Here is a 23,796-nt window from a genome sequence, read left to right as displayed (position 1 = left end):
CCACCCAGGTTGCCGAGGGCTTCACTAAGTGAGGTTGGAGATCCCAAATGGCGTTCTCCTTATTCTGCCACGGCCTGCACTCTAAGAGCCACGTGCGTCAGTGCCTCATCGACATCCACGCAGGCACTGCACAGAGTATTGTCGGAACACCTATAAAGAAAAGGTGTTTGTTTAGTGGGCTATTCCCTGTTATAAGTCCCACCTTCCTAAACTTGGGAAGGTGGTAGTAGGCGGTAGTGGTAGTTTCTCAGGAATGATTGTCGCCAAGCGTATGCGTGGACTACACTTTCAAACCCCTATTTTACCCCCTTAGGGGTTCAATCTACAAAAAGCCTTTTTAGCGGATGTCTTCGTCATAATAGCTACCTTCACGACAAATATCAGCTCGATCCGTCCAGTAGTATGAATTATTGTGCGTTGATAGACAGACAGTCACTCAGCTTTTCCTTTTATACCTATATACAGAATACATATATAGATATACGATTTAGATGTTCCCCTTTTACTTCTTCAATACCAACAATTACAGACATCCTTGTGTAACTAAAGCCCCTTCGTTCCCACACAAAATGGAGCCGCTATTAAAATGTTACGAGGCCGTAAGCGGAGTAATTGTTCCAATTTCCGAACCGTTTTATTACCCATGCAACTAGCGTCTATTAAATTGTTATCTTCCTGCTCCAGCGCATATCACGCTCCGGTGACGGTCCTCCGACACCATCGAAAAGATTTATATGTTTTCTTTAAGAGAGGTAACTCTAGCACCCTCTATCTAAACTACGCTTGTTTAGAAAGTGCTGGGGATATGTATGGGAATAGGAATACATATCTAAAATTGTGGCACTGGGCAGTACCTTAGTGTACCTTGGCCTGTAACCTACCCTTTCTTCAAGGCATCTTCTATCAACCGTGCTCCAACTCTCATCATTGCTTTCCTTGAATCTCATCATGGTATAATTGTCACCAAGCGCAAGCCTATCCCGCAGTAAAAAATAAATAAATCACTGCTTCTAAGAACGTCAAATTGTGTATATAGATTGTTTTCATAACATAGATTCACACAAGAAAGGATTTTATCAGAAGTTTCATCCGAGCAAAGCTGGGTGGGTCAGCTAGTTTTAAATAAACAAGAAATTAGTACTTATAGATTCAAGATGAAGTTTACTTACTTACTTATCGTTAGAAAGTAGGAAGAAATTATTAACATCAAGTGTAATTTGTTCTGTAAATTTTAAATTTTTCCTTATTGCTATAAATATAAGATCTTACGAGCATATGTGTTATGAAAAAATGGTTTATTTAACTAAGTACTTATTTTAACTTTTTTCTGAAAACTTAAAATAAGTACTTAGTTAATTGAATTTATTTTCTATATAACTTATAATATACTTTATTTTCTAAGGTCCTACAGACCCACCGGACCAGAACAATCCTGAAATTAACATTTCAGTTAAAACAAAAGCGCTTTAAAGAGTTAAAGTAATCTGGGTAGGTTTAAATAATATTCAGTTTAAAGGCGCATTCAAATTGAAGATTGATTCAAAGTGCTGCGGCAGTGCTGCTTTGTAAATCCATATACCTAATTTCGATTGATGAACTGATGCGCCCTAAGAGTGTATGAAGCCGTCCTAGGAGCGTACTAAAGCCGCGGAACTCTAATACATATAACGAAAGTATACTAAGTATCATAATATTCTTATGTAACATTACACTTTTCAATTTGCGCATGATAGGCTTCAAATTGTTTCAGAATATTGCATTAAACACTTCCGAAATGATCGGCAGTGCAACATAATCGTAACATTAAAACGGAAATATTGTATAACGACACACTAACAAGCGGTTATGACATTAATTTACTACTTAGTACTTAATTTTATACTTATGATGACTGAATTGCTCTAAGCGAAATGAAAATATGATTTCCTATTTATCTATCTATATTCTATATGCTTATAGTGAAACTAACTGGTCTTATTTATAACAAGTGTAAATTAAAAATTTATAACACTCCCGACAAGGAAGGTTCCAGTGACTAGAAAAGAGCTGATAACTTTCAAACGGCTGAACCGATTCTCTTGGATTATAGCTAAGAACACTCTCGATCAAGCCACCTTTAAAACAAAAATTCATTCCTTTAGGAGCTACGATGCCACAGACAGATACACAGATACACACCTCAAACTTATAAACACCTCTTTTTGGGTTGGGGGTTAATAAAACTGTAACGTGACGATTTATGTATCATATGTACAGTAAATATATTTTGAAATTTTTTATCAGAGGAAACATTATAATCGATATAGACCCTAAAACACTTTTTTTTTGTAATTTTTGTCTGTCTGTCTGTCTGTACGTGCATCACACGATAACTACTGAACGGATTTAAATGAAATTTGGTACATTGGTACTCCGGGCTTACAAACTTTTTATCGATTTTTTTAGTCACTTGCGGGGTGATCCTTCTATAACTGAAATCGTAATAGGTAATAGATAATAATATAGTCTGTTGCCACGAATATAGTTTTAGGTACTAACATTAGGTTTTTAAGTGTTTGTATACTAACAAATTGAGCCATAGTAGCTTGAAAAAAAAAGATTATAATATTATGTATTATTATCTATATAACTTACTCTCACTAATTATTATAATTATAATAGTACTCTGAGGTACCAGCAAAAATTATGATAAAACCTACGTGTTTATAAACTATTACCGACCCGCCCCAAATTCGCACGGGTAGCTAACTACAATTTTCGTAGGAATCTCAAATTTTTTTGAAAATAAAATATTCCTATGTCATTCAAGAATGTAGCTTTCTACTGGTGAAAGAATTTCAAAATCGGTACATTTAGCTTTAGAGATTACTTCCTACAAACAAACTTTACCTCTTTATAATTAGTGTAGTAAATGAGTAAGTAAGTACAGTGCATAAATTGCTTAATATATTCCTAACGACTTGATTAAATTATTTCATATTATATTTTTTGATGTACCTACTAGATGGTTTATGTCATTAAAATCGCCAACCATGCGTGCTATAGATACACGTATTGTTTACTGCTTTTAATAAATAAACCAGTATACAAACACAACCTTCCGCTAACATGAGTAAAACTAAATAATTGACATATATTATTTATAATTACATCAATAATATTTGGTGCAAAATTAAGAGGGGTCTCTCTGTCACTCGCTTCATACAAGCGTAGTTCCAATTTCATTTCAATATTAAGCAACCAAAGTCCATGAAATTTTGCAGACATATTCTAGAAACTAATATCTATGTCTGTGATTTTCCAGATTTCTGTTAAAATATACGGTTTCAAAGTTACGCGGTCTTAAAAATTTACATACAAATCTTTGAGTCCCTGTAATTTTAAAACTACATATTTTTAGAATAATCGTAAACACCACAGACACAGATATTAGTTTCTAGAATATGTCTGCAAAATTTCATGGACTTTGGTTGCTTAATATTAAAATGAAATTGGAACTACGATTGTATGAAGCGAGTGACGGAGAGAGCCCTGTTAAGTAATTTTTTCATTTCATTATGTTTTATTATTTGATTAAGTATTTCATTTTTAATTATATTAACATTAATATATCTGAGTGGCAAATAGCCATAACGGCAGACGAGAAAAATGAATGCAATCCGTATAGAGAAGCTCATCGCATCGTGTGTGCACGCTATCCATCGCATCCGCATTGACAAGTAGGGTTGCCCCTTTGTCTCATTATCCTATACTCTATCCGTGGAAAGAAGTAAGTATAGGGCTCTCTCTGTTACGTAATCGCATACAAATGACAGAGACGAAAACCTCAGTGTCACCAACCAATCAAAAACGAAACTATTATATACTAGATGATGCCTGCGATTTCATCCGCGTGGATTTAAGCTTTTTGAAATCCCGTGGGAACTCTTTAATTTTCCGAGATAAAAAGTAGCCTATGTGCTAATCCTGGATATTATCTATCTCCATTCCAAATTTCAGCCAAATCCGTCCAGTAGTTTTTGCGTGAAGGAGTAACAAACATACACACACACACACATACAAACTTTCACCTTTATAATATTAGTGTGATTGTATTTTACAAATTGAATTTTGAATGTTTTTGGAAACATGTTTGTGATTGGTTGGTGACTGAAAATGGTTAAAGCCTATGAGATTTTCGTCTCTGTCATTTGTATTGGATAACATAACAGGGAGAGCCCTATATACTATTATTTCCGTTGATAGAGTATAAGGGCAAAGCCGCACTGGTAAAGCGATTGCAATGCGATGATCACGCAATAACACATGTGTCCCACATAATGATGATTGGCTGACATTAGTTAGCTTAATAGTAAAAATTAATTAGTTATTAAAGAATGAGTTTAGTAAGTTTTAAAATTTGAAGTTTATCGTAGGTTTTAAATAAATCGCTGTCGTGTCGTCATGCGTCTTACTCTTTAGCCGAAAGTTTGGTATCACTATTATTCCTACTTGCTATGTTTTTAACAAAATTACGCTATCTGACACCCCTGAGTTTCAATCACGTAATAATGGCAATAAACAATATGTTACAAAGGAAACAGACACGCATAGTATCATGGCGTTATTGTTCCACTTAATCATTATTTATTAAATACCTACTGAACCGAATAAGCAACTTTTGTGACAAAATAAAAAGCCCGTTTTGGCGTTTCTCGTTCATGATCTCACTTTGTTCCTCTATAATATGAACGTTTTAAAATAAATAATCGAGAAGTCGGAAAATTTTAAACAATTAATCATGAAGTTGTTTACAAAATATAACTTTGATTATAACAGCTGTTAGTGTTATTAATAGTCATATTAAACATATTGTATTGTTTCTTAAAATTTCTCCAATTACATTTTAAGTATTATTTATTGAAAATGAAGAGTGAAAAAATACTGTAGAAGAGGCGTTCTTACGCCCGTTTGTATCAGTCGGCACGTAGCTGTCGAATAATTGAAACTGAACAACAGCTGATGATATTTATTTAAGTGTTCATACATTCAGCGCCAGCGAAACCCCACATAGTAGGAGAATGTAAGTAAATCTGGTTTTGCTCCAGATTTGCTCTACATATAACTTAACTCTAAAAGTCCTCATTTTCTTGTTCCTTAAATGATTGTTGAATTATATAGGATTCTCCAGTTCTCTTCTCGCTAGAAACGGCATTCCAAACCAGTGGTAAATAATTATCCTGTGGTAATTCAAAAGTACTTGAATAAAACTATTTGAATAAAAACTTATTCTATTCTATTCTCGACTGGACTAAATTAGGTTAGAGTAATTTAATGAAAACAAGATTGACGAACTTAACTTAAGAACCCTATTTATACACGTGACGCAGATGTGGCGCGGACGTAACGCAGTTTAGCAGCGCCCGCAGTCCAAGCACAGTGTGTCAAAAGACACAAGAAGGCATTAGTCGCAATGCCTGTACCATGTTAAAGGTAGACTTTCGAGTCCAAGATCTGTGTCATCAGAGGCGCCGCGTTATTGACGCCGCGACAATACATTAGATTAATATAGGTACTATGCAAATGTAGGGTAGGTACATCATTCCGGCGAAGTAACTGATGCCTGACCTATGTCAGTCGCATCAGTGTCGCTCTGCCCGAATAACAATGGAGGGCCGCGAAAATAATGAGTAAAGTCAGTGAAAATGCTCAGAGTACATACCTTCTTCACTCTAACCACGGATACAAATAACAAAGTCAAAAAGTCATAGTCATTTAGCGTTAAAAATTTTGAGCTTAATTATGAGTGACCAACCAATCACAACTGAATCTATGTTTTCCGTACTATTTTATATCTTTGTCATTTGTATAGGAATACGTAACAGAGAGAGCCCTTTTTTTTATACCACCTATACTCATGGATACCACCGCGCTCGGGGAGGCGAGGTGGTTATGTAGTTTTAAAATTACAGGGGCTCAAAGATTTGTATGAAAATTGTATATGAAATCGAATATTTTAACAGAAATCTGAAAAACTACAGACATAAATATTAGTTTCTAGAATATGTCTGCAAAATTTCATGGACTTTGGTTGCTTAATATTCAAATGAAATTGGAACTACGATTGTATGAAACGAGTGAAAACGAGTGACGGAGAGAGCCCTCTGCTCTCAGTTATGACGGATCGTGTAGCTGGAGCTTTAGTTATAAGCATGCCAAGTTGCATTCAAATTTTTACAGTAAGTATTTTAAGCGTGATGAGTGCACAAACAGATAAAAAATGCACATACAGAGACAGCCGGACTACAGACAGAAGAAATTTAAAAAAAAAACGATAGTAACGCTTCTTCCGATTAAAATGCTTAAATAACTTTTAATGTAGGGGCATAAATCGTCGACTTGCCGTCTTAATATGAATACATATAGATAAGGATGAATATACTTGGGTTAAATAAATATATTTTTTCAGAATAAAGATGTTTAAAGCATATTTCAATATAAATAGCGGCAATATTATTAATTAATCAAGCCCATATTATAGCCGATATATTTCTGTAGGGCGTGATAATTTTACAGTTTGATAAGGGTATTTGACTACATACCCCAAGATTTTAATTCCTATACGCACACTGTAAACTGTAATCTTTCAGGCGTGAAAATGAATGTTATATATGGACACGCGCATTGCCGCCAATTATCATACGAGCCGGAGGACCTGCACGGTCGACTATCGAAGAAGTATTACATAATAAATAAATATAAATAAATAAACAAAAGTTAACATTCGGCCCTCGCCGAACGACAGCTGAGATATGGATTGGTTAAAATTGGTCGGTATCAATGGTGATCATTTTATGTGATAGTGATAGTGCTCTCGGACTGTTTAGTGTACCCAGTGATTCATCACAATTTCGTGATAGTGAAATGGATAAAAAAGTGAAATCACCTATTACTTGAAAGTTGATAGTTTTGGTTAAGGATGAGTTACTAAACTGTGATCAACGTTTTGGGATTTGATTTCCTGCAAAGTATTTGGTTCATTTTTTTATCTATTTGTACTTATTTAAAAACATGAAACGCGCACAGTATATAAATAAATAAATCGATACAATAAACTTTTTGATTGCTGATTAAGTACTAATTAGTTATTATTATATTCCACAACTGCTACGAGATAGTTCTCTTGATTAATTTGTTTTAAACATTATGTAGTTTAAGCAAACATAATATTACAAGCTAGATGGTAATAGGATTAAAGCTATCATTTTATAATGGTGCTTTAAATAAAAATAAAAAATACAATCGATCTTATATGTAGATATTCTTATTAGATCAAATTGTTGTGATTTTACATACTTAGAAGTATAAAATATAATTAGTTGAATCAGCATTCCTATTTGATTTTTATACCTACCGTATTTTCTATAAATTAATAGACGCGAAAATCGGTTTAAATTAAATATTAAGCGAATAGGCTTTTGTAACTCAATAAGTTCCTAAGCTGCGCCTGACATTTTAAAATGAGCAATAGCTTTTACAATAAACATTGCAGTACATTTTTAAATAGGAATATCCATTTATTTTATTTGATCCTTGTATTATTATTATTAAAAATCGATCAGTTAATTAATTTTATTTAATATGATGCTAATATCAGCATTACTGATTGAAATATAAGGAATACCAAAATTCACTTTAAAATAAATGAAAAAGGTAGTAAATATCCAATAAAGTAAAGGTAGTAAATATTAATCAAGTAATTTCCAAAAATCTTGCTGCATTAAGAGAGTTTTACGAGTTTGTTAAAGACTAATTTAATATTAAGTTGGCAAGAACCTGTATTGGTAAATATAATACTCTCGTTTCAATAATAAAATATAATACTATGCCTTTCTATTAAGGCTTAAAATAACCGTAAAGTACAAATTCCTGATAAAATAGTAGGCAAGATATTATTTTTTAATAATATAATATTAATTATTTGTATTGCTGGATAGGTAGATATTTCTAAAATGAATATATAACTGCCATCCTATTTCTTAAAAGCGAACTAAACAAAAACGAACCAAAAACCTAAGAAGCATTATTTTATAGAAACTTATTAGTTTTTGAAAATTCTCAAGCCGATCTGCCAATAACTCAAAAATAGTATATTTCATTACAAGTGCGGAAAGGCTGTCATTGCAAAGAGTTCCGACAAATGTCTACCCGAGCCGAGGCGTAGCTGAAGGCGAGGGTTGACAGTCGGAACGAGTTGCAATGACGGTTCCGCACGTGTACTGAACGACTATTTTTAATACAGTTGCGAAAAAATGAAGCAATTTAATAAAATAATAAAAACACAATAAACTCAACTAACTAAACTCGCAAAGAAAATTTCTGAAAAATCGCGCCAACCGTAGAATAGGTATAAGCAGAGTTTTTTTTTTCTTCACCCATTCTGGTAGGCAAAGGGAACTACTCGTATGCCCATACAGCCAAGTCTTCAGTAGAAGTTTTTTATTGATATGAAATGAAAATGAAATTTAATGAGATGAAATGAAATGAAACCTAACCAAACTCATTCAATCAAGTCATTAAATCTGATATTGAAACAAATTAGTAGCTTCTTATTAGAAATACGTATTTGCATGAATCATAAAAACTTCTATGAATTTTTTTAGTAAAAACTTCATGGTTGGTTTTTCTTTTTAATATTTTGACAGTTGGGAAAGAAAAAGCACGAGTGCGGGAAAGGTAAAGAAAAAGCACGAGTATGTAATAGCCCACATCCCGAACGCTATACGTCCCTGCAATACGCCACTTTTTGAGCAACTGTATTAAAAATATTTTTGCAATTAAGAAATACATACGATGGCAAAAATGGTCTAGGTAGTGGAAAAAAGTTAAAAGATTTTACGTAAAGGTCAAATACCTACCCATGTTAGATACTTAGTCAAAAATTAGGAATATTGAAATTCAAATAAAACCATAGCAATATAATTAGTCCATATCTGTTTAATATACGTACATAGTGCCAAATATGATTAAATATCTTAACCAATCTTGTATCTTTTTACAGTTCACTCTTCTTGTAGCTGTTGTTTTCACATCAGTACATGCAGATGGACCTAAGTAAGTCTTTTGAATTAATTTTTAAATTTAACCTCTCTAAAATCCACCTACTACAAATAGTAGTAATCTCCTAGTATAAATATAACTTACAATATAATAATAAAAAAGAAAATCTGATAGACAAGTCTGCGAAATTTAATTGTTAATTTTTTACTTCCTCTGCTACGCGACTGTAAGAAATGTCAACATTACCTATTGTGCTGATGTGCTTATTGACTCAAATTGTTCTTACCGCCGAGCGATAACTGAGGTGCTAACTAGGCGCGTAGTAGCGCATTGATTTAGAAAGTACCAGTAACCACTAACCATCCTTGTACATTGAATTATAAAAAAATAATGAGGCGGAATTTGATTGTAAGTTGTATATCAAGTGTGACGGCCGGACAGGGTAGCGACGTCGCGACGTCGAGAGGGAAAGCAAACGCCACACGCGTGCCGTTGACACTAGACGGAACTATTAAAAAACTAGCGAAGCTTGCATGCGAATGATGATGACGCTACTTCGATGAAATCATGCTTTCCTTATAATAATAATTGTGGACATCAATGATGCAACGTTTGTACTTAACCGCTTTTTGTCGCTTTGCGTTCGAATGGAAACAGTTAAAACGTTATTACCTACCATCACTAATTTTGTTTTGTTGCAGGAAAAAGATTCGCATACATCTACCACAGAAAGTGAAGCATATACACCACCATAAAAAGATTTACATTACGAACCACCCTGCAACCTCGCAATATGCTCCGGCGTACATGTCTAGCGGCGAGAGCGCAGTGGCGGTACCCTCGAATATATTGCCGGCTGTGGCCAATATTGTTCCTTATAATCCGGTGAATCTCTACGACGAGACGCAACCGCGACTTCCTACCAACTCTCTAGGCGCGTCACAACTGCTGCCACTCTACCACGCTCGAGGATACTACGGGCCACCACCTAATGAGATAGAAGAACTAGATTACGACACGGCCGCTGACCCGGTGGAATACGGTCCCTCTCTGTACGCGTCACCCGCAGCGGCTCATTCTAGTCATCCTCCAAAGAGATTAAAAATCATTAAATTAAATGAACCGCCTCATAAAAAAGTTATAAGAAAAGGTAAACCTAAAAGAGTGATTCTACGTAACAAACCTCAACCACACCCCATTGAAGGGGAACTTCCTGTAACATCTTTTCACGAACAGTTCTATTCGGACGTTGATGCCTCCGGTACATTAAGAAAAGTTAAAAAACCACCGCGCATCGAAAAAATTGTCGACGGAGATACAGAACATATACACCACTACAGCGAGGAACATATACATAAGGTAATTTACGACCAAGGAGCTAAACTGGCTGGCGTTGTTGGGATGGACCCACTCGCTGGAATGTCAGCAATAGCAACACCACAACATTTAATTCCACTTAAAAGCGCTCCTACCTTAGTAGCCTTACCACCTCATTCGTATGCTGGGCTTGCAGTAGCCAACCCGAACAACTTTGAATATGCGGCGTACAATCCACGTGATATTGTTACGCATGACCACATTTTCCACGACCATGGTGAAATTCCCGCTGATCTTGAATTAAACAAAGAGACTCTGGCGTTGCCCCCAAAAGTTTCTTATAATAGTCAAGGTTTAAGAATCAGTGGCACTCAGAAAAAATACAAAAACAAAAATTCACAGAAAATAAAAAAACTTCCAAAACCAGTGCCGACAGACTTTTCTTACTATGAAAGTATATATTCATCTAATAGCAGACCGAGAAAAGTTCCAAGGCCTACTTTACCGACATTTGATACCGCAGGTGAAGTACTCGGCGATGAGTATCGTCCTATTCCAAATTTTGGATACAGAGACATTAACAAAAAACCTCGTAATCAGATAACTTCTTACTTTGGCAATTCTAACGATTTCCGCCCAGAACAAGCCAGTGTGCCGACCCCTTTTGAGATATCGAATACGGTCTTACACGAATATAAACCAAAAAGATATCAAGGGGCAGGGTCTTCACCTGAAAGCTTAAATAAGTTCCGAGATCCTTTTGCAAATTTTAAAGACACTTATGCAAATAATTTCGAGTACGATACTTACGCATCATCATCAAATGTTTATAGATCTGAAGACAAAAATGACTCAGGATATGATCATCACGGAAGAAATGGAAGAAAGAAATCGATTTCAACCCAGAATATAAGCTTTGGAGGACAGGATCAAATAACATGGAATGTGGATCATACGGCGGATGGTGGTAACATAGATGACGATAATGTCCCCACCGCACTGGATATAGATCAATTTGATCAAGAACAAATTAACAATTCAGGAGGCCCGAAAAATCCATCAGAAGTTGAGCAATTTTTTTCATTATTGGCAGCGAGAAACATGAATGGTGACCAAATTACTATGCCTGACTCATCCAACAATAACTATCAATACGCCGATGCGCCAACGGCCCCAACGACTACCATCTCTAACTATTTTAACACAGAAACTACCACAACTGAACCTCCTAAGACTAAAGATGCAAGAAAAAGTCGTAGATATAGGGACGCCGAACCAAAAGACAAAGAGCGCTTGGCATCAGGAAGGGATAATCGAAGTAGATCTCCACAAAATCAAAGTTCTAGTCGTTCTCATGAACAAGATAACACAGTAGGAAAACTAAAATATGGTGATAAAATTTGAACAATCTATAGAGTCTAGGATAGTTGCTATTGTAAATAAAAGTGAACTGAGGTCAGTTCAGCGTCAGTGATAAATAATTTAACACTCTAAAATCCCACGCGGTGAAATAATTTATTATTTATAAAAATAAACGGATTCAAGTTTTTAAAATATGTAAATAGACCAATGATGAATAATCATGCATTTTATTCGAATTCTAAGCCTTTGTAAGGTTTAAAATAAAATGATCTTTTAGGAAAGCCATTTATTTGTTTTGTTGGGATTCATTTTTAGTAATTTAGCTTCAATTTTCCAAATTACTTTCCGACTGTTATGTTTTGCGTATTTATTTATTTAAGTATTATTATTTATTTATAATTTAGTTTTAAGTAGGTAGGTGCTGGTTGTGTTAACGGATGCCAAATTTTCTTCTGGAATTCACATTTTCTGGATAAAGGTGTCACTAATTCCATTTAATTGAAATTGATTTACTCGTAGAAGGCTGAAGTCTGTTTCTAAAACTAGCAGAAATTGTCGTGGACGGGACATAGGTAGCTAACTTTTGCAAGTTTTATGGCAAGTTGGCACGCACGTATTTTAACGGTCCATAAATGCAAAGTTTTGTGATTTTTTATTTGAAAACTTTAATGTTTCAATATGCGCTTTTTGGGTTTTTAATCTAAATGTCTCATAACACGCAAACACGACTGAGTACAATTTCCTCCATAAGAAAATGCAAAACTGATCCGAATATCCAGGTTTTTTAGCTTTAATCAGTCATTAATTTTTCTGTAGTTGATATGGATAATTACAACAATCGAAAATTTTATGTAATTGTTTTTTGTTTATTAAGATAGTTCATTTAAAAACGCTAAAATTTTATTTTTTGATCCCATGGCAGCTAACATTGCCTTCTCGGCACACCGTCACTATCTATAACCTCATATATAAAAAACGTGTTTGTTTGTTGGTTTGTCCTTCAAGAATGTCAACGGGACAATGGTTCGACGTGATTGTTTGCACAGATTTGGGTACCTACCAAATTAAAGACCTGGAGAGGTGATGCCCGCGACTTCGTTTGCATGGATTCAGGTTTTGGAAAATCCCGTGGTAACTCTTTGATTTTCATTAATAAAAAGTAGTCTTCACTCTCGGGGATAAAAATTAACTCTGTACCCATTAGAATGGGTTAGACGGGTTTCAATGGATCTTCAAAAATCTCGTAATTCTCGGGATGTAACCTACCTCTGTTCTAAATTTCATTAAAATTGGTTAAACAAATGGACCGTGAAAAGTTAGCAGACAGACAGACACACACGTTTTCGCATTATAATATTAGTATGGATTTAGCTCGTGGTTCCTTGTAGATATAGCAAGCAATGTATCTTGTCCCGTCTTTCGCTTCGAATATTTCCATACGTGAACAAGAAATAGGAAACGGGAACCAACTTTCCTTGTAAGAGCTTTCGCCGTGATTAATTATAGTCCATAGGATCGGCGCGGGTCGGAAGTAAAGTGAAGGGCTTGGCTTCAGTTGCGCAACCAAGCGCAGGAGTGTAAGTTCAATTTGTTATGTAATTTGTCTAACCATGCACTTGATATACACGTTGTAAAGCAAACCTGTTAATGTGACTGATTCTGATCTACAATATTTTTTAACTATACTAAAATGACAGGTAAAATGTATTGCTGTCCCCTTTATTACACTTCACACTTGTAAACATTACGTTTTGTTAAGTTAATAAAGATTTATTTATTTATTATTGCCTTAAATGCTACGTACTAGAGATTACTAGAGATATACAATAGAATTAGCTTTATATTTTAGTTTTAAATTAAACCCATGCCCCAAATTTGTTTAAATATATGCGGGATGGTATCAGGAATCAAAATCATACGTTCTTGGCAATATTGGCTTAAGAACAATTTTTAAGAACTTCCCATTTTATTATTACGCCTTTGACCGCTAGGTATCATCAAAAAGTGGAAATACCATCATTTTCAATTGTGACGCTCTTTCCCACAACTCTCCAAGGCAATCACAGAACTTATAGCAAAATTGTTAGTTTAAGGTTTATACAGAGGTGTTGCCGAATTACATGTGACGTTAAATCAAAAATGGGAGATACGGCGCGGGAACTGCTATGGTAATAAACCTACCTGGATAAGTGAGTAATGAATATATAAGTTTTTTTTCAAGTAAACCGACTTTGAAAGCGAATATAAATAATTGAATCGGTCAATTAAAAAACCGCATAGGTCAAGTTTTTCTCAAACATGTTTGTATGCTTTGAACGCAGAGATAATCATATCCTGGGTAGAAACCATGTAAGTCAAAAATTCCGCATAAAGATCAGACAAAAAAGTCTATCGAAATTCGTTTAGTACCTACTTTTGAATGAAGCAGATTTGATTGATTCTAGAAAAATTCAGATTGAATGACCTTACAAAAGTTATTTATGGGTTTATTTCCGCGATCAGCTGTTTGCATGATTGTTAACAGGGCTCTCTCCGTCACTCGTTTCATACAATCGTAGTTCCAATTTCATTTGAATATTAAGCAACCAAAGTCCATGAAATTTTGCAGACATATTCTAGAAACTAATATCTATGTCTGTGGTTTTCCAGATTTCTGTTAAAATATACGGTTTCAAAGTTACGCGGTCTTAAAAATTTTCATACAAATCTTTGAGCCCCTGTAATTTTAAAACTACATATTTTTAGAAAAATCTAATACACCACAGACACAGATATTAAACTCTAGAATATGTCTGCAAAATTTCATTGACTTTGGTTGCTTAATATGTATTCAAATGAAATTGGAACAACGATTGTATGAAACGAGTGACGGAGAGAGCCCTGTTAATATTGGAGTTTTGAATAAACTCACGGGTATCACGCTACGAGGCTCATTATTTTTTGTTATACTTACACGTGTCATCGGTCTTAACCTCAGCTTGCCGGGATGTTACGGACATTAGGTACCTAATACCTTGTCTAATATCGAACATCGATGATAACGCGTTGAAGTCTTTTATAGAAGACTTCAACGCGCTAGCAGAATCATAGAATTAAATGAAATAGTAAAAAAATATTATAACTTAAACTATCAATTGCCTCCATTTATTTCCTCATGTATTACAATACTTATATTATTTTTTTGCGAAACTAGGCTAAGTTTTCACTAAAAATTTAGTGTACGGTCGATTAGTAAATTACTCAAATTGTATTAAATTCTGACGTTCTGATAGTGTGCAAAATGCCTACAAATGAAGAAAATGCTTGGATAAAGAAATTAAATGTCACAATATCAAAACATCGTGAGAAAACCTGCACACCTAAGAGTTTTCCATGGTGTTCAGGTTTCATGCTGTCAAGCTGTATGTGGACTATGGCCAAAGCCCTTCTCATTCTGAGAGGAGATCCATACTCAGTAGAAGGCTAGCGATAGCTTGATGATGGTGATTTAAAAACGTTCTGCGTACGCGCGCATTCACTTTGACATCATTCTTGATATTTGTACATACGATGAAGAAAAAATTTCTTCTAAAGCGACAATCTTATCTAATAGTAAGAGATGTAATACGATTATGATTGAAGGTCACATTCAGCTCATCTAATAACCTTACTACCTAATTCTAGGTCAATTATAGCCGTAACTGGTCCAGTTAAAGATAGGCGGCTAAAGTTACATAACGGTGCCAGGTTACGGTAAACTTTGACCGCTAGTAATAATCCGTGGCTTTAAAATGGAAAAACAGGCCAAGTGCGAGTCAGACCGCACACCGAAGGTTCCATACTCGGGTATTTTTCCTGACATTTTGCACGATAAACCAGAAACTATTATGCATATAAACATAAATAAAAATCTTTATTAGAATATACCTTCAGGTAAAGCCCTTTCATTTTGATGGTTTAGTTATCTTACTTTGAAAATTAAAAATACTAATTATTTATTTGTTCATGAACACATTTTTTTGTGATGTAATCATGAATTTACAGTTCGAATTTTTTCCTTTATTTGTTCTATAAGACCTGCCTGCCAAATTTCATGATTCTAGAATCAAGATCAACGGAAAGTACCTACCCAGGTTTCTTGACAGACGTGACCGGAGAGATAAGACAGAAGTGACGATTTTACGTCGAGGAAGCATCGGAATCTTAGTTATAAGATGCGATGTGTGGCACAATATCCATACTAATATTATAAATGCGAAATGTGTCTGTCTGTCCATCTGTCTGTCTGCAACGTTCTCACGGCCCAACCGCTGAACCGATTTTAATGAAATTTGGTACAGACATTGGATACATCCCGGGGAAGGACATAGGCTACTTTTATCCCGGAAAATCAAAGAGTTCCTACGGGATTTTAAAAAACCGAAATCCACGCGGACGAAGCCACGGGCATCTTCTAGTAAGAAATAAAGGGTTTTCTTTTTCTTCCTTTCTTTCTCCCTTATGCATGAAGGCGAAAAATGGAGTTTTGTAGAGTTACTTTGCAATAATTGTGCATTGTAGTCGACTCTACAAGGGCCACATTATGTCGATTTGAAAAAAAAAACAATAAGTAGTAGATACTTATACATATTTTTTTTAAATAGATATCCAACAAGAATCAATGATTAAAAAAATGATTCCATAAAATTATTTAACCAGAAATCGAACTTTGAACCTCTATCTTACAATTGGAGTAGCCAGCCGCACCTGCACTGATTCTGAGATTCATAATAAGTAGGTAAGTAGTTACCTACTAATCTTGTACGAATATCTTTGACTTTCTTTTTTTTGTTACGCAATGTGTTCACTAAAAGTGCTATTAAGTAAGCTATAAGGAAAATCATGAAGTTACAAGACACAAACACAACGTTTGTACCAAAACTCTATATTAATTCAATACTATGTCGTATTTAATTATGTAGGTATCTGTCTAGACGTATCAATACTTTTATGAACTGAAAACAGAAATAAATTCAAACAACATCACACTGAAAGAAAATATAATATATCAAGCCACCTTTCAACCAAAAATAAATTAAAATCGGTTCATTCGTTTAGGCGCTACAATGCCACAGTCAGATATACAGATAGGTACACATATACACACGTCAACTTTATAACACCCCTCTTTTTGGGCCGGGAGCTAAAATGGGGCGTATAGGTGCAGACAGTCAAATTATTATTAACAAGCGACCCACCCCGGCTTCTCACACGTGCAATGTAGATACTAGATAATAATAATGTGGTGTCAGTGTGGAGTAATTTTAGTCAGCTCGATTTCTTCCGACATCTTGAACAATAATTATATTTCAACAACCTAACATAAGATTATATTAAACTATACGTATAATAAACCTTCCTCTTGAATCATTCTATTTGTTGATGAAAACTGCATCATAATCCGTTGCGTAGTTTAAAAGATCTAAGCACAGAGACGGACAGACGGCGGGAAGCGACTTTGTAATATACTACATAGAGAAGCTGAAGGGAAAGAAATATCATGTACTCTATCAAATCTCTGATTGATCTGAGGAACACATTAGGTAGCCTTTCAACAAATGAATCAAGTAATCAGTCTGTTTCCTTTGCTGTGTCACTGCTGGGCAGAGGCCTTTCCGAGAGCGTGCTAATACGCACGGTTTTATACCTTCCACCCACCTTCCTAAGATCGTCAGTCCAGCAGGTGGGAGATCATCTCACACTTGCTGGTACACGGTCTCCATTCCAGAACACGTCTGACCCAGCGGCCATCAATTCCGCAATAGACTTGGCCTGCACACTGCCACTTTGGACATCTAATTCGTTGAGCTAAACCGGTTACTTTGGTTACGGATTTTCCCCGTTACAGATTTTGTCTTTCAGAGAGACACCCAGCATAGCCCGCTCTATATAGCTCACTTGCGGACAAGACCAACTATCAATGTCCACTTTAGGTAAGTATTAGTATCGATGAATTTAATATTTGACGCATTTGTCCAAAAGCTAACCAGCCCAATTAGATTTTTCTGTCAGCTGGCTTGTCCAAATTGTTTATCCCAAATATTACCTGATCTAGATAGATGCCCTTTAGGTTACAAAATAATGACTTGGATTAGCAAAAATCTTATTGCCTTACAATCTTGTTTACCCATAAATAAATAACTTTGAACTTGTTGTAAATTCTCATCAAGACTCTATCAAGATAAATTGACTGAATTATTAGTATTATTTTACTATTCGCAGACTAAGTCCGACTCTAGTCAAAAGTCGTAAACACAAATTATGTAGTATGTTCCTGTGCTCTTTGAGCCGGCAGGGATTAGTCGGGATGATGGCAAGAGACCTGATGGATTGACGCTGGTTCCCTGGGAACGGGGACGGGCGCTAATGTGGGACGCAACGTGCGTTGACACATTGGCCCCGTGTCATATCAGGGAGACCGGGAGCCGCAGCAGAAATAGCTGAAAACGGCAAGCGGCGCAAGTATGCCTCTCTTATTGAGAGTTACATTTTTGTTCCGTTTGCCGTGGAGACCCTGGGGCAATGGAGTCTTAGTGCTAAAATTTTTTTACGAGACATTTCACCGCGTTTAATAGCCTCATCGGGTGACTGAAGGGCTGGCTTATTTTTTGCGCAACGGATCAGCCTGGCTGTCCAGCGCGGAACAAGAATTTATTGTTATTAAGAATGTAGTATCATCATGTTAATATAAAAAAAAACCTTAATTACTCTCAGGCAATTATTACGATGACCGCACTATGATTCCACGTCCGTCCGTTACTTTCACGTAACAATTACATAAACACTATTATCTTCATCTCATTTCATATCCGTAACGCCTGCGTTTAAAGGTTGTAGAGTAAGACCACAGTGTAGCAATCTAACAGTAACCCTTGAATACTAGCGAATAACATAGAGGTGAATATAAGTATTTACTTATAAAAACTGAAGAAATATAGATTTATGCAGTTTTGACCTATCTGCCCCCTTGTGATGAAAGTTGTGAAAACCACATTCCTTAATTATTGTAAAAGATTTTTTCCAGATTGGCTGAATTTTCTAGAATTCTTGCTGCAATTGTGCATTTTAGCCGATAGTGAGTATCCGCCAATCCAAGGTGATTGCGATTGTCACACTGTAGTTAGCTAAATACTACAAACGAGGCTTTCTTTTAATGACAGGGCTGCTGGTTACACTTTTCTATAAAAACTCACACGTGTTAATTACAATTTATCGCACTTACGTAAAGAAAATTCTTTATGAGTTCACTGCCCAGCCATTATACTGGCCATTAATAGGCCGTCATATTACGTACACTACAAGTAAAGTTCAAAACCGGTGTTGAACATTCGATTCAACTTTCCCCACATCCCAACTTAATTTTTGGAACGGGGTTCGCGAGTTGTGACGCAAGACCTTACGCTGTTGCTGTATACAAGGACCCTCAGTGCCTAACTGTCTGGTAGTTAAACTGTACATAATAATTATGGTCTCTCGAATATAAGTGTAGCGTACAATGTATACGTAATAGGTGAGTATCTCTTTCTTATTATAAACGTATCTTTAATTGGTTGCAAAGTATTTTGATAGCCTCTCTAACTTAGTAAATAATTCTTTAAAGAAAGACATGTTATGACTTGCCATAACATGAAGTAGAGCTCAGACAGCTTAGGATTCGAACCTAAATGCAATATCATCACGGAATACAATCCATTACATCCGCTGCCTAAACTTGAATTCATCAAATATTAATATACATCTATCATTCCATCACTTGACACAGTTCGTTAATGTTTAATTATCTAATCCCAAACCAGTCTCTTTATTGCAATTAAATTCAGTTAAATCTTGTTGTGTAGATTTTTCCCGCAACTATCCCAATTATGCTCAGCACAGAACTCGGTTATAGGTAGAAACCAAAAATAAAAGGCTTTAAATAAAAACAATATAATTAAAAACATAACAATAACTTAAAGCTATTAACTTATTTACAACAAATTGTACTTTAATACTGGACCACACCGCACTTTACCAGCGAACATGACTTAGTTGGCTCGATACAATCAAACAAAATCAATTGAGTTGATATATTTTTTGAAGTATTCATTTTCTTTTGTGGTAGGGACCCCCGCCGTGGCCAGATCCTAACGCGTTCGTATAGCTGTCACCGAAGCCTCCTCCGTGGCTTCCATGGCCCAAGTCTGATAGACTGAATCCACCATGACCTCCACCATGACCGCCGGATCCCCCTATGCTATAACTGTCTCCGTGTCCACCGCCAAAGCCTCCAGATCCGTGACCACCGCCGAATCCGCCACCGCCGCCTCCCCCTGAGTATCCCCCATGGCCACCTCCACCGCCTCCGCCTCCGTGGTTTTCTACGCTCACTATAGCATAAGTATCGACTCCGTGGCCTCCTCCAAGACCTCCACCATGGCCTCCTCCAAAACCTCCTCCATGGCCTCCTCCAAAGCCACCGCCGTGGCCTCCTCCGAAACTTCCGCCATGGCCCCCGTCGCCGAATCCACCCAACCCGTGACCTCCGGACAAAGAAGAAGCATAACTGTCGCCACCAGAAAAGCTGTGGCTAGAACCACCACTGTGTTCATCGTGACCGCCTCCATATCCGCCAAAACCTCCTCCGTGACCACCGCCGAAACCACCGCCAAATCCTGAGTCATGTCCTCCGCCTATATCGTCACCATGGCCCCCACCAAAACCTCCGCCAAAACCACCGCCATGACCTCCGCCGAATCCTCCTCCAAAACCACCGCCATGTCCGCCACCTCCACCAAGGTCGTAACCTCCATGACCTCCTATGTCATGGCCACCGCCGATATCGTGGCCTCCGCCAAATCCGCCGCCATGACCTCCGCCAAATCCTCCTCCAAAACCACCGCCATGACCGCCGCCTCCGCCAAGATCGTAACCTCCATGGCCTCCTAAGTCATGGCCACCACCGATTTCGTGGCCTCCGTCAAAACCACCGCCGCCACCGCGTCCATGGCCACCGCCGAAATCATGACCTCCTCCAAACCCGCCGTCATGGCCTCCACCATAACCGCCGCCGCCACCACCGCCAAAGTCATGACCACCGCCAAAGTCGTGGCCCCCACCGAAGTCATGGCCACCGCCGAAGTCATGGCCACCTCCACCTCCTCCATGTCCACCTCCGAATCCGCCGCCGAATCCACCTCCGAAGCCACCTCCTCCATGATCATGCTCCTTCAGATGGTCAACAAAGCCTCCGTGAAGATGGTCAGCTAATCCTCCGCCGTGGCCTCCATACCCGCCGCCTCCGCCACCCCCGCCGCCTCCGTGTCCGTGGTCGTCATGATGCTCTTCAGGTATATGCACTCGAATATGAACACTGCAACAAAAATATCTCATTAACAACCCGGAACAGCTCTCGCGTTGCATTTCCACCATCGCAAAAACTTGATGATAGTCAAGTGCATTGATGTAATCATGAGAAACCGCAGGCACAATAGATCGCAATGCAGGGTCAGATATGAAAACTATAAGGGTTACACACAGACACAATAGCTTTTCACAATTTACCACAATAAAGAGACGCGTGAGAAACGCTTTATAGAAATCTTAAACAAATAACTTCATCCACAGGTGTTCTTGCGGTTCCGTGATGATACGGCGTGTCTAACTTGTAAATAAACGATTGAAAACCGCCCCGACAAGAGAAAGATGCATCGATGAAAGATGCAAAGAGCAAAGATGCGTCTGTGGATGAGGTCGTTGTATAGGAACATGAAAATACTAACTGTTCATGTCCACCAAAAGTCGCGGTGCAGATGCCAACGCTAGCCAGAAGGAAGCAGCTTAGCTGAAATACAATATATACAGCATGTTAGTATAATCGTTGCGTAACGGTGTCCTCGAGCTTGAAGCCCGGAGCTTTGATGAAATCGAAAGCGGTCGGAACCACTTGCACTTTGCGAATGTCTATGTCAAGATTGTTCCGGGTTTTGTAAGTGGAGGACATGCTCGGAACTGATACATGACCTTTTCACAGGACGATCATTGAACTTTTGATAGTTAAGTAATTCTTTTACGTAATAAAGTTGAATGAATAATAAATTAAAATTAAATATACACATCACTTTAACAGATTACTTTAAATTTAACCACAAAAAGTACTAAAATATGACTTTTAGGTAATATATAATTATCATATTATTTTTATTATTATGAAAAACTAATAAAAATATTATAGAATAAGAATAGCACTGTAATCTTTTTGATATCACTAGGTTTACACAATCACATAGTTAAAGTTGAATTAACTACTCACGGCAAAACGGTAAGCCATGACGTATGGAAGCTCCTTCCACCGCTGATAGCTTAAACTCTTGGAGAGATAGAATATACCGGGCCTTTTATATGGCAGTGAAGGTGCACCCCTACTTCGCGCAGCAAAATTTATTGAAAATGTAAATCAACTTTGTTTACACTATTAACACAGCAAAATTATTAGGTTCACAAGATCGTGTGGGCTTCAAATGTAACGGAGATATTCTTAACTTCATCGTGAATTCATTGGTTTACAGGAAAGGCCTTTCAGGCTTAAATTGAACATGAAAATATAAACCATTCGGGATTACCTTGATATATACATTTTAGGGATGAAAAAATCATTGGGCTTTTTAACCTAGGCCGTTTCGAGTCGTCAACTCCTTTAGTGGGGTCGCTGAAAAACAGGTCTGTAGTGGTACCTTAACGCTGTATACCTACCTGTACCTTCTGAGATCAATCTTTTGAGATTTTTTTACCCAACGCATATATGTACTAAGAAATACGGATAACGTATTTCGCAGCGTCATTTTTCATACCAACATTTCAAACCCATGGTCGAAAACATGGTCGAGATTTGTATAAAAAAATGGAGGAACCTAAAAAAGGAAATTTAAGTTGAAATCAGAAAATGCGATGTGAGTTTTGAATTAAAAACATTGTTTTCATCAAGTTTTAGACGTACAAGTTTAGCTTTTTTTTTAAAAAAAAATTTAAACCCCAATCGCAAGCGGAAAGATCTGGTAGCCCAGTGTTTTATCATGCCAAGTAAATCTTTCCTCGTTATATGATTAAATGGGTCATGAACTTCAACGACCCTCTTCAGCAACAATATGTTAAAACCCGCTTCAACTAATAAAATAATCATTCTTCACACACTAACATAACATCAGCGCGACTAATCCATGTTATGCAAAGCCATAATAATACTTCAGTCCAGGAAATGTGGGCAAAAGTGTATCTCTGATGATTCTCTGATGCGACGATAGCTTTCATTTGTCGCTTCCAAGTTGCTGGCAGTTGAAACATTATTTTGTCGTAAGTAGACCGCATTCCGTAAGAATTTTTTCATGATTTTGGACTTTATGTACCTATGCGTTTAAAAGAGTACAAGTACCTTTTGTCGATGGTCTATACTGTTCAAATTTAAAATGAATTATGACTACGTAAATTGCACTTTCAGCACGCGTAAAATAACTCAGCTTTTATCAATAAGTACATAGGCAGGTACGTATTACTTATTAACATAATTTTACTGATCCACGTAGTTCAAATACGCTCTTATTTATAGTAAGAAGGTATTACATAGGTACATAGGTTTTCGATCTAACAAAACATTAGGCTTTGATTGTAAATTACACTATAAACGTAAAATGACTGGTCCAATTACTATCACAATAGCTTGAGTGTGCGTTTTGCATTGCTTTGATAGCCCGCGGGCTTAACAATTTTATTATTGATTGAAGCCCGCGAGCCCGTCAGAGAGAAAATAGTTAAAGACTTGGTACAGTATATAATATAGATATGGGCATTGGACATATTATACAAGTACGCTAGATAAGGAGTGTCATACAAAACTTTACAGATACTTTTTGTGACAATACTTAGAGTTAAAGTTTTTTTTTGTGTCAAATGGTCTTCGTGTTGGCAATATGTTGGCAGATGTCTCATCACTAACATTTAGTTTCGAGTACTCTTACGTCACGTTCACTGCTAGAGCTGCTGCTATCAGCGCCAAAATGACGATAATCTAGCTGCTTCAAAAATAGGTGG

At 36.7% G+C, this 23,796-nt stretch overlaps 2 protein-coding genes across 2 annotated transcripts; one reads left to right on the top strand and one right to left on the bottom strand.

The window, feature by feature from the left end:
• Positions 1–6,686: 6,686 nt before the first annotated feature.
• On the top strand, positions 6,687–11,980 carry LOC123880547. Its single transcript, XM_045928722.1, has 3 exons — positions 6,687–6,809; positions 9,041–9,093; positions 9,741–11,980. The coding sequence occupies exons 1-3, from the start codon at positions 6,792–6,794 to the stop codon at positions 11,758–11,760; spliced, it is 2,091 nt and encodes a 696-aa protein (XP_045784678.1). The 5' UTR covers positions 6,687–6,791; the 3' UTR covers positions 11,761–11,980.
• A 7,821-nt stretch (positions 11,981–19,801) lies between these two features.
• On the bottom strand, positions 19,802–22,052 carry LOC123880562 (glycine-rich cell wall structural protein-like). The gene is made up of 3 exons (XM_045928745.1): positions 22,025–22,052; positions 21,495–21,556; positions 19,802–21,085 (listed from the first exon to the last, which is right to left on the bottom strand). Exons 1-3 carry the CDS (start codon positions 22,040–22,042, stop codon positions 19,819–19,821), a joined length of 1,347 nt encoding a protein of 448 aa, XP_045784701.1. The 5' UTR covers positions 22,043–22,052; the 3' UTR covers positions 19,802–19,818.
• Between the last annotated feature and the right edge of the window lie 1,744 nt (positions 22,053–23,796).

The sequence above is a fragment of the Maniola jurtina genome, chromosome Z (assembly GCF_905333055.1).
Source record: "Maniola jurtina chromosome Z, ilManJurt1.1, whole genome shotgun sequence".
Classification (NCBI taxonomy): domain Eukaryota; kingdom Metazoa; phylum Arthropoda; class Insecta; order Lepidoptera; family Nymphalidae; genus Maniola; species Maniola jurtina.
Note: the sequence above shows the minus strand (reverse complement) of the source record. Positions and strands in the feature narration are given on the sequence as shown.

Bases quoted from the DNA above. Each gene is read 5' to 3' on its own strand.
- LOC123880547 (XM_045928722.1), top strand. The intron at 9,094-9,740 runs GTAAGTCTTTTG...GTTTTGTTGCAG, and splicing joins GTACATGCAGATGGACCTAA to GAAAAAGATTCGCATACATC.
- LOC123880562 (XM_045928745.1), bottom strand. The intron at 21,086-21,494 runs GTTAGTATTTTC...TTTTTGTTGCAG, and splicing joins ACTTTTGGTGGACATGAACA to TGTTCATATTCGAGTGCATA.